Source organism: Rutilus rutilus, assembly GCF_951802725.1.
Source record: "Rutilus rutilus genome assembly, chromosome: 9".
Taxonomy (NCBI): Eukaryota; Metazoa; Chordata; class Actinopteri; order Cypriniformes; family Leuciscidae; genus Rutilus; species Rutilus rutilus.
Window position 1 is genome coordinate 10,984,900 of NC_140223.1, and position 12,070 is coordinate 10,996,969.

Sequence of the window (12,070 nt, forward strand, 5' to 3'; positions counted from 1 at the left end):
TAAAGCTTAAACAAATGTATTTAAAGAAAACCTCCAGCGTTCGGCGTTTATCTGTGTTTCAGCCGCGCTTTTCAAACTGGCGCAGTAAAATGCAACAGAATTTGATTTGTTAAACATGAAGAGGACTTATGTCTGGCATGGCTGCTCGCTCTAACGTTAACCTAGATAAATGTTCGCTATTATTAAGCGCATATCCAAGTGTTTGTGCAGAGTGTGGAGCGCGCACTACATGACATGGAGGCGCCGGTGCCATCACTCGCATTGTCCAATCAACAGTGGAAACAACTTAAAATACTCCATCATTTCTGGTCATACAGAAAAGAATAATATATCAGTCGCAACTACTTTTATTTGTGTAAACTCACAACAACAAGAAAACACTGTGCTTTTGTAAAATAAAATAAAACGAACAGGGCGCGCTTTCATGATCTCCGTGAATTGGAGCGCGTCTCAAAAATGAACTGAACAGTGTATAGACAAGCCTCACAGACATGAGAAATATAGCTATATAAAGCTTATAAAAAAATGTCCACCAACGAAAAAAATCCAATCGAAAGCAAATACGTACAGTACCATCTGATTATGTAATCCTGTCCGTATGAAAGGTGCATCTAGGCTAAATTACAGCGGGGATGTATGGAGATATGTTTGCAGGCAGCCTACACCGATTTAGAAAAGACTAGTTCATTAATAAACAATTAAAATGCTTTGTTATTTTTTCAGACACATTTATTATCATCAGCCTACTTTTGCCGATGCTTTGTGGAAAGTTTTATGCATGCGCTCGAGTGCGGAATATAGGCTTTAGCCTATTGGGTTTAGTAATTAGCTGCAATGTGATAAATATTAGAACCTCATTGTGTAAGAAACATAGGGGGAACAGAATCCGACGGCAAATAGTTCAGCTGTCGAAATCCGTTCCCCCACCCCAATGATGATGAGAGATGTTGATGTATCGGCTTAAAATAATATGCTTATTCTATTATGTGTGTGGATGGAGCTTAAACAGCATCAATTTGATAAATATTAGCCTAGAACCTCAGTGTGTCAGAAATATGGGGGGAACAGAATCCGACGGCAAAAAAAAAAAGCTGTCGGAATCCCTTCCCCCACTCCCATCATGAGAGTTGTTGATGTAATGGCTTAAACAATGCAGATTTTTTTTTTGTGTGAGGATGGAGCTTAACTTGCATCAGTTTAAAGAATATATATTTTTTGCCTTTTATTATGATAGGACAGTATAGTATCAAGAAAGTTTGATGAACCGGGACTTGAACTCGGGTCGCAATAAGCTGAAAAGCAATGAATGTCAATGCAGGGTGTACTGACCACTAGGATATAAACACCCAGGATTGATCATAAATGTGCGATTAGTCCTAATTGCTTGAATGACTACTAGTCTGGAAAAATCTTTAGTCTATGGCAACTCTAATCAATAGCCTACATTTAATATTTGACATTATTTAATTAGTAATTAGTATCCAGATCTTTACATTAAATTAGTTGAGTTAGCATAATTAGTTAATAAAATAATAAAATAAAGTTTTTATTAAAAATTTAAAATTAAGATACTAACCATATATTTCTACATAGCATTGCTTATTCCACCACACAATGGACTGTTTATAAGGTGACAATCCGTTATACATATGAAGATTGTAGGCTGTATCTTGAAGATTTTTGTATTGTATTGTATCTTCTGTTATAAAGACGAAGATTGACATTTTGTTAATTAAACAAAATAAGAACACAATGTTGTAAAAAATACAAAACTTTGGTTATGTTCTGTTAGATGTGTTTTGACTACTTTTTGTTTAATTATATCTCTAGGTAATGCATATATAGCCTATTAACAAAAATAAATCAGGGGTAGGCCATTGGGTGGGGTCAGGGGTAGGCCATTGGGTGAGGCCATTGGGTGGGGTCAGGGGTGGGTCAGGGGTAGGCCATTGGGTGGGGTCAGGGGTGGGTCAGGGGTAGGCCATTGGGTGGGGTCAGGGGTGGGTCAGGGGTAGGCCATTGGGTGGGGTCAGGGGTGGGTCAGGGGTAGGCCATTGGGTGGGGTCAGGGGTCAGGGGTAGGCCATTGGGTGGGGTCAGGGGTGGGGTCAGGGGTGGGTCAGGGGTAGGCCATTGGGTGGGGTCAGGGGTAGGCCATTGGGTGGGGTCAGGGGTAGGCCATTTGTGGGACCATAGGGCTGTGGGAACAGAGGCATGATCCCGCTACTATTTGCTTAAGCTTTTTGAACGTAGAAGTGTGATAAAGGCGTTATAGGCTATCAATTTTATGTGGATAAAGGCATATTTTGTACATGACTACACATGTCCTTATAAGGCCAAGAAAATATGTCGTTTTAACGACATATAAGATCTCGTTATTACGAGTTTTTTGTCGTTTTACAAAGTACAAAGAGTAGAGCATTAAAACGGCAAAGTCATGGCTTCACTTAAACAATATGTCTATGCTCTCTCTCTCTCTCTCTCTCTCTCTCTCTCTCTCTCTCTCTCTCTCTCTCTCTCTCATGCACACACCTGCAAACAGAAAACCAGGAAGTTTGTGGATTCGAGAGAAACAAAACCTATTTCCCTGCTACACGAGCCTCTGCTTCAGGATTCACACTCTTCCAGTTTGGTTAGAGCTGTAAAGGAGGGAATATTTTACTTATTTACTTATATATTACTTATTGTTATTCTGACAAATCAGGTAAGAACGTCAAAAATCCGTAACTAATTATTTTATGTCTTCTTGCTTGCATTGAAAAAAGGGCATTCAATTATTACTGTATGAGTTTGATAATAATTCCATGTTAATCTGGATGATTTATGTTTATTCTTCTGGTTATGGATGAAGAGTTTAGGATTCTTTTATATTAATTCACAAAACTGTTAGCATTTTCTAGATTTTTACACATGCTCTTTCATTAATGATTTACATGTGGATTTATGTACTTTCTTTAATGATTTACTTCTGGCAGAGCAGTTTCAATTTGAGGCCAGACTGTCTGCAAAGAAATGTCTGAATCTGCAGCGAGTCCGTATGTGGATCAGTTCAGCTGTCCAGTCTGTTTGGATCCTCTGAAGGAGCCGGTGACGATTCCCTGTGGACACAGTTACTGTATGAGCTGTATTACTGACTGCTGGGGCCAGAAGGAGCAGGGGCCGCCGTACCGCTGTCCCCAATGCAGAGAGAGCTTCAGTCAGAGACCTCTACTGAAGAAGAACACTCTGATAGCTGAGATGATGGAGACGCTGCAGAAGACGTCCCTACAAACGGCTGCTGTGGAGTGTGATGTTTGCACTACAGAGAAGAACAGAGCTGTAAAGTCCTGTCTGCAGTGCTTGGCCTCCTTCTGTCAAACTCACCTGCAGCTTCACTATCAATCTCCAGCGTTTATGAAGCACAAACTAGTCGAAGCTTCCAGAAACTTTCAGGAGAACATCTGTCTCAGTCATGGGAAACTTCTGGAGATTTACTGTCAGGAGGATCATCAGTGTATTTGTTGTTTGTGTACTGATAATCATAAAGGACACAGTGTGGTGTCTGTGGATTCTGAATGGACTAGTAAAAAGGTAATAGTCAAATTTATTCATTTATTTTAAATGACTAATTTAAATGACTGACATAGTACCTAACCTACTTCCTCCTTTGTATGTTTACATCCTCAGAAAGAGTTAAAGGAGATAAAGGTGTCGTGTCAGAAGCTGATCCAGGAGCGAGAGAGAGGTCAGCAGGAACTCAGTGAAGCTGTGAAGCTTCTTAAAGTATGTTTCTTTATGTGTTCTTTAGTTTTAAAGTTTGTTTGACTTGCAAAAAAGTAGATTTTAAAAATTCTATGAAAGTACATGATGACCGATGGATTTTGAGCTCCAAAAATTGGTTAAACTGCTATAAGAATTGTGACATACAACTCACAGTGTTCTTATTGAGACTTCTGTCCATTTTGTATTTTGACAGCCACTATAATTTTCTTTCTACCTGCATTGTTTTGAGTCAGAACTATGATCTGCATGATCAGATATTTGTGTCTCTGACAGAGTTCAGCGCTAGAGAGCATGGAGGACATTGAGAAGGTCTTCACTGAGCTCATCTGCTCTCTTGAGAAAAAACGCTCTGAGATTAAAGAGCAGATCAGAGCTCAGGAGAAGACTGAGATAGATCGAGCAGAGGAACTTCACAAACATCTGGATCAAGAGCTGACAGAACTCAGAAAAAGACAAGCAGAGATTGACAAACTTCTGATTTCTGATGATCAGATCCAGTGTCTTAAGGTTGTGACACTAGGCTGTTGGTTGTTTTTTGTTTTATAAAAGATTAATTGTGCTTCACAACTTATGTTTAAAATATTATTATTCTCATTTCAGAGCTGTCAGTCTGTGTGTGTTTTACCTTCATTTGAAGACATTCCCAGCTTCACTCAACACACTCATCTGTCTTTTAAAGACGTTTCAATCTTAGCGTTTAAGGAGGTTTTGGAGGACGTCTGTCATCAGCAGACAACAAGAATATTCAGAGAAGGTCTGAATGATTTCCCTTGGAATATAAAACGTGTCATTTATACTATGTATGATTACACCTAAAAATATATTCTCATGTTTTCAGTGTCAAATGTTCATGTTGCACAGACTCCAGAACCAAAGACTCCAAATACATTTTGGCAATGTAAGTTGAGCAATTGCTCACAAACACAAATAGGCTGTACATGTTAATTGATAAATATCGGTTAAGTGAAATATAAAGAAAATAATAACAATAATAAAGTTTATAATTCTGTTTGTGTGCATCCATTCTCCTTAGATTTTTATGAACTTAACCTGGATCCAAAGACAGCACACAAAAACCTCATCTTGTCAGAAGAGAACAAAAAAGCAACACATTCAGTTAAAGATCAACAGTATCCTGATCACCCTGAGAGATTTGATGAATTTCTCTACATCTTGTGTCGAGAGGGTTTGTGCGGTCGCTGTTACTGGGAGGTCGAGTGCAGTGGGGACAATTGGGCTGTAGCAGTTTGTTACAAACAAATTAGACGTAAAGGAAAAAGTGATGACTGTAGACTTGGCTTCAACAAGAAATCTTGGAGATTGTACCTCTCTCAACAGAATGTCTATTTCATACATGATAAAGCCTCTGTCTCAATCCCTGCTGTCTGCTCCTCTAGAATAGGAGTGTATCTGGATCACAGAGCAGGAACTCTGTCCTTCTACAGCGTCTCTGACACAATGACTCTCCTTCACAGAGTCCAGACCACTTTCACTGAACCCTTATACCCTGCGTTTCTAACTGGACAAGGTTCATCTGTCAGGATCATAAAGAGCAGAATTAAAAAATATATAATTTATCAGAAAACTAAATTTAAAACGACATGACTGTATTTGACAGTTACATTTACACATCAAAGATTCATTTAAATTGAGTTCTGAATGTAAAACAGTTTACTTAAAGGGATAGTTCACCCAAAAATGAAAATTACCCCATGATTTACTCACCCTGAAGCCATCCTAGGTGTATACGAGTATCTTCTTTCAGACAAATACAATCGGAGTTATATTAAAAAATGTCTTTGCTCTTCCAAGCTTTATAATGGGAGTATGTCTAATTTTCATTTTTGGGTGAACTATCCCTTCAAATCAAAGTGTATTTTCTAGTTTTAAAGATAACAAACACATTACCACACTCTCAGATTTGATGTCAGTAAATAAATCTACTGATCATTATCATATTTTTCAGATTCAGATGTTACAGTGAAATTTTGTGTGTATTTCATTATCTTGGCGTCTGAAAGTGCTCAACAAGGTTATTTATTGAAGCTCATAATAATTAATGCAGTTCATCATCATCAGTTAGTTTGGACATTATGGTAGGGTTATGGACAATGTGTGATTCATAATTTGATTAAACACCTGTGAAAAATCAATACTGAAAATTCCTTCATATTAAAACATTACATTGAGCCGTATTTCTTTACAACTGGATGACTGAGTTGACTTCTGGATGCAGTATGACTTTGATTTTGCTTGATTTTTATTGTTTCATAATTAAGCAGAGAGTGTTGACAACAAGCTGAGAAACCTTTTCAAAGAGGCAGTTTTAACAGACCTTCTGTCAATACATAGTAGAAATGTTTGTTTCAGATTTATCTTCATATTTCTGCTTTTCTTCAGTTTAGTATGTAAGTAATGTTGTAATTTTGAACAAATAAAGAGAAAATCAAATGAAATGGTGCATTTTGTGTTAATAGCATTGGAGTGATCATTGGGTGAAAATATGTCTGTTTTAGGAAATATTTTGTTGCCAGAATTCATGATTAATGTGAGATTGTGTGTGATTATTATTTTTCTCCACAGCATCTGAATGAAAACCTGCTGTTCTTATAACAAAGAAGCATCACTTGTTAAAACAGAAATGATTTCTGAAAGGTTTGATGCCAATGACATTGTACAAAAAATATGAATTCATCAATGATTTAATCATTTTACGCACAGATTGCTGGTGTTAGAAGCAGTTCAAACAAAGAAACACATTTTCTGTAAGTTATTACAAACTATTCAACTGATTATTGGTGTCAAGAGATATGATTTTAAGCAAAATAAAAAGAGTAGAGCAACAAAACTGCAAAGTCATGGCTTCACATAAACAATATGTTTATTCTCTCACTCTCTCTCTCTCTCTCTCTCTCTCTCTCTCTCTCTCTCACCTGCACTTTGAAAACCAGGAAGTTTGTGGGTTCGAGAGAAACGAAACCTATTTCCCTGCTACACGAGCCTCTGCTTCAGGATTCACACTCTTCCAGTTTGGTTAGAGCTGTAAAGGAGGGAATATTTGATATTCTGTAAAAGCAGGTAAGAACGTCCTAAAATCCTTAACAAATTGTTTTATGTCTTCTTGCTTGCATTGAAAAAAGAGCATTCAATTATTACTGTATGAGTTTGTATGTTAATAATTAATATATGATTATTAATAATATGTGACCCTGGATCACAAAACCAGTCACAAGTCGCACAGGTATATTTGTGGCAATAGCCAACTATACATTGTATGGGTCAAAAACCATTAGGATATTTAGTAAAGATCATGTTCCATGAAGATATTTTGTAAATTTCCTACCTTAAATATATAAAAACTTTATTTTTGTGAGTGGACACAGCAAAATCGCCAACAGAAATGGAAAACTCTAAAGGTGATTTTCTCAATATTTAGATTTTTTTGCACCTTCAGATTCCAGATTCTCAAATAGTTGTATCTCGGACAAATATTGTCCTATCCTAACAAACCATACATCTATGGAAAACGTATTTATTCAGCTTTCAGATTATGTATAAATCTCAATTTCAAAAAATGTATCCATAAGACTGGTTTTGTGGTCCTGGGTCACATATATTAATATTAATAAATTAATAATTCCATGTTAAAGGTGGTATAAGTGATTTCAGGCCCAACAATATTTTTATCACATTCATCTAATCTTTCCTAACGATCCGCTAGCTGCCCGCCCCATAAGCATGCCGTCAAAAAAACTCGTCTCTGTAGGCAGCCTAGGCTCTGAGATCTGCACACAAAAACAAATGGTTTAGCCAAACACTCAAAACCAAAACAAATAGTGTTCCAACCAATCACCAACAGGGGGTGGGTGTTGTGAGGTTTTGTGCTCGTGCACGGCTGCACGCGAAGTCAGAGCTGAAGAAAATGCTGGCTCAAAACCTCACAACACCCTCCCCCTGTCGGTGATTGGTTGGAACACTATTTGTTTTGGTTTTGAGTGTTTGGCTAAACCATTTGTTTTTGTGTGCAGACGCGTTTTTTTGACGGCATGCTTATGGGGCGGGCAGCTAGCGGATCGTTAGGAAAGATTAGATGAATGTGATAAAAATATTTTTGGGCCTGAAATCACTGATACCACCTTTAATCTGGATGTTTTATGTTTATTCTTCTAATTATGGATGAATATTTTAGGATTATTCTTTTATAATAATACTCAAAACTGTTAACATTTTGTAGAGTTACATGTACTTTCTTTAATGATTTACTTCTGGCAGAGCCATTTCAATTTGGGGACAGACTATCTGCAAAAAAATGTCTGAATCTGCAGCGAGTCCGTATCTGGATCAGTTCAGCTGTCCAGTCTGTTTGGATCCTCTGAAGGAGCCGGTGACGATTCCCTGTGGACACAGTTACTGTATGAGCTGTATTACTGACTGCTGGGGCCAGAAGGAGCAGGGGCCGCCGTACCGCTGTCCCCAATGCAGAGAGAGCTTCAGTCAGAGACCTCTACTGAAGAAGAACACTCTGATAGCTGAGATGATGGAGACGCTGCAGAAGACGTCCCTACAAACGGCTGCTGTGGAGTGTGATGTTTGCACTACAGAGAAGAACAGAGCTGTAAAGTCCTGTCTGCAGTGCTTGGCCTCCTTCTGTCAAACTCACCTGCAGCTTCACTATCAATCTCCTGCGTTTATGAAGCACAAACTAGTCGAAGCTTCCAGAAACATTCAGGAGAACATCTGTCTCAGTCATGGGAAACTTCTGGAGATTTACTGTCAGGATGATCGTCAGTGTATTTGCTGTTTGTGTACTGATAATCATAAAGGACACAGTGTGGTGTCTGTGGATTCTGAATGGACTAGTAAAAAGGTAACATCAACAATCATATCCTTTACTGGACTGGTGTCTGTTTTTATTATATTTTTGTTAATGTTAATATCCTCAGGAAGAGTTAAAGGAGATAAAGGTGTCGTGTCAGAAGCTGATCCAGGAGCGAGAGAGAGGTCAGCGGGAACTCAGTGAAGCTGTGAAGTCTTTTAAAGTGAGTATCAGAAGATGACAGTGATGTTTACTGTGCTTGTAAAAGTGACGTATTATTACAGTATCCTACCGAGAATCTTAAGCAACATTTGCAGTGGAAAAACAAGAGCGAAAACACACTCATACAAACAACAACAAAAAATGTGGAAATGCTAATGTTTTCTGGTTCATGTAGTTTTTGCGTATGCAAAAGTAGTCATTTATTTTTCGGAAACATATTTCAGTTCTTTATATTTAAGTATGTTTGCAAATAACCGGAAAACTAATCCTGTATAAACAAGCAACATTTTAGTTTTACCAGTTCATTTGACTGATAGAACGCATAATCACTGTCTGGATTTGGAAAATATTTATGATAATGGAGTAATTTAATTGAAACTAGTCACATAAATACAGTATTTAGGCTGTTGTTCCTGTCCGACAGAGTTCAGCGCTAGAGAGCATGGAGGACATTGAGAAGGTCTTCACTGAGCTCATCTGCTCTCTTGAGAAGAAACGCTCTGAGATTAAAGAGCAGATCAGAGCTCAGGAGAAGACTGAGATAGATCGAGCAGAGGAACTTCACAAACATCTGGATCAAGAGCTGACAGAACTCAGAAAAACACAAGCAGAGATTGACAAACTTCTGATTACTGATGATCAGATCCAGTGTCTGAAGGCAAGGACATTTATTTAATCAGTATACCATAATGTTTCTATTCTTACTGTTTCACATTTTTACATTGTCACTTTTACATAACAATCAGTGCTGTTTTTGTCTAATTTCAGAGCTGTCAGTCTGTGTGTGTTTTACCCACATTTGAAGACGTTCCCAGCTTCACTCAACACACTCATCTGTCTTTTAAAGACATTTCAATCTCAGCGTTTAAGGAGGTTTTAGAGGACGTCTGTCATCAGCAAACAGCCATAATATCCCGAGAAGGTTTTTATTTTTTTTTTATTTTTTTTTTATCAAAAAAAGGTATTGATTAATTCACAAAATGTTAGATTTCATATCAAAATTAAGCAGTCGATTGTGTTTTTTACCCCTTTAGTGTCAAATGTCCATGTCTCAGAGTCTCCAGAACCTGAAACTCCAAATGGATTTTTGCAGTGTAAGTTGAGTTTTATTTGTATATATTGTTCTCTCACACAATTGCTGAATTATAGTTCATAATAGTTATTAAATGTTTCTATTATCTGTTGAAAAATATTAAATAATTAATCTACTTATTGTTATCAGTATCTATTAAAATGTGACATTGTGGGGGGAAAGTATGTATGGCAGGACTTTATTTGAATATCTATTTGTCCCTCTGTCTTCATCAGATTTTGTTCAACTGCAACTGGATCCAAACACGGCACACAAAAACCTCATCCTGTCGGAAGAGAACAGAAAAGCATCATATTCAGTTAAAGCTCAGCAGTATCCTGATCACCCAGAGAGATTTGATGGATATTGCCATGTCTTGTGTCGAGAGGGTTTGTACAGTCGCTGTTACTGGGAGGTCGAGTGCAATGGGGACGACTGGTCTGTAGCAGTTTCCTACATAGGAATTACTCGTAAAGGACAAAGTAAAGACTGCAGATTGGGGTTTAATAACAAGTCTTGGAGACTGACCCACTGTGACCAGAATTATTATGTCAGACATGATAATGAGCAAGTCCCAATCCCCGCTGTCTGCTCCTCTAGAATAGGAGTGTATCTGGATCACAGAGCAGGAACTCTGTCCTTCTACAGCGTCTCTGACACAATGACTCTCCTTCACAGAGTCCAGACCACTTTCACTGAACCCTTATACCCTGCGTTTGGGTTTGGTACAGGTTCATTTGTCAGGATCATGGAGAAAAGAAGAATTTAGATCAGTAATGAAATACTTATATCCTAATTTGTTTACAGTTAAAGGTATAGATATATACTCAAAGCATTGATGGTTGTCTGCATCTCCACGTTCCCATCAACTCTTTACTATCCTGTACAACAAAAGACAAGACGATTGCAGTTCATCATTAAAGCCACAAGGTGTCCCCTTTAGCTTGCAAAGTCCTAATGTGTTATATATTTCAAATGTTAAGCCTACAGGCATTTACAATAAGCCAATCCTAATAGTCATTATTAGATATTTGCAAAGTCACAGCAGTATAGTAAAGCTGTCAAAATGCTCAAATTATTGCTTTAGATTAAACATGTTAATAAATGTACCTAATTTGCCATTAGCTGAGTCATCCTCTGGGATAGTTTTTGAGTAATTTCTAAAGGCTGTTCCATTTTTTTGGGGGGGGGGGGGGGGGGGGGGGGGGGGGGATATTGTGTTCAAGTGAGACAAATAAAGAGCACTTCTGCCCCATGTGTTTACATGTATCACTGCAAAGTCCAAGTGAAATGTCAAACTCTACTGTACTCTTTAATACCAGGGTAATACAACACAATGTGATTGCAATACATATAGATTATATTATATCTTTAAGTGTTTTTTTATTTCACAAGCAGTTTAGGGAAAATATGTTTGTGTCTGCTGTGTGTGTGTGTGTGTGTGTGTGTGTGTGTGTGTGTGTGTGTGTGTGTGTGTGTGTGTGTGTGTGTGTAAATATCTTTTTAATTCTGCTAAATTGGCAAATGACCTGCCCTATAATGAAATAGGGATCACAATCTTACCAATCAACCATGTATAGAAGCATATTGGAGCTTACCTGGATGTCATTTTATGGCAATTGTCTGTTCACTATACACTTTACATGAAAGAAATGTGTAAAAATTGACCTGCACGCACTGTAAAAAAAAATTACATCCCCAAGTCAAAAATTTCAAGTGACCGATAACAGCTAAATTTTTCAATTAGTCTGACGTATTATTTCTCATTGAGCCAATGTTAACAGACTATTGCAACAAGAATTTCACTTGGGCCAATTGAAAAATTTAGATGTTATCGGTCACTTGAAATTTTTGATTTGGGAGGGTTAGAAATTTTTTACAATGCATGTGATTTTCCTGTTTGTATGTCACACATTGCTACAAAAATAAAAGTACATGGGGCATACATGAAAATGTGCATATTGTTTTTCTGTGTACTGCAGCATTAACTTTCAGGTTAACTTTTAACTACTACTGAAATCATCTTAAAAGCTCAGTGTGATACACAATAGCTTTCAGATAGACAAAACTGACATTCCTCAAATCTCTTCATTTTGCTGGCATTGGCGGAATAAATATTTCCAGTAGGTGGCAGCAATGCACTAAATGGTTTTCGAGTTTGCCATTCAAATCCAGAAGAACAAGAGGATGCGCATGCGC

General features: G+C 37.6%; 2 protein-coding genes across 2 annotated transcripts; both read left to right on the plus strand.

Moving 5' to 3' along the window:
- Nucleotides 1-2,537: 2,537 nt before the first annotated feature.
- Nucleotides 2,538-6,200, plus strand: LOC311297550 (E3 ubiquitin/ISG15 ligase TRIM25-like). Its single transcript, XM_084419886.1, has 7 exons — nt 2,538-2,703; nt 2,975-3,569; nt 3,666-3,761; nt 4,035-4,268; nt 4,362-4,515; nt 4,600-4,659; nt 4,795-6,200. Exons 2-7 carry the CDS (start codon nt 3,012-3,014, stop codon nt 5,364-5,366), a joined length of 1,674 nt encoding a protein of 557 aa, XP_084276012.1. The 5' UTR covers nt 2,538-2,703; nt 2,975-3,011; the 3' UTR covers nt 5,367-6,200.
- A 551-nt stretch (nt 6,201-6,751) lies between these two features.
- Nucleotides 6,752-11,006, plus strand: LOC311297556 (E3 ubiquitin/ISG15 ligase TRIM25-like). Its single transcript, XM_084419898.1, has 7 exons — nt 6,752-6,839; nt 8,034-8,628; nt 8,705-8,800; nt 9,224-9,457; nt 9,568-9,721; nt 9,834-9,893; nt 10,108-11,006. The coding sequence occupies exons 2-7, from the start codon at nt 8,071-8,073 to the stop codon at nt 10,638-10,640; spliced, it is 1,635 nt and encodes a 544-aa protein (XP_084276024.1). The 5' UTR covers nt 6,752-6,839; nt 8,034-8,070; the 3' UTR covers nt 10,641-11,006.
- The last annotated feature ends 1,064 nt before the right edge of the window (nt 11,007-12,070 follow it).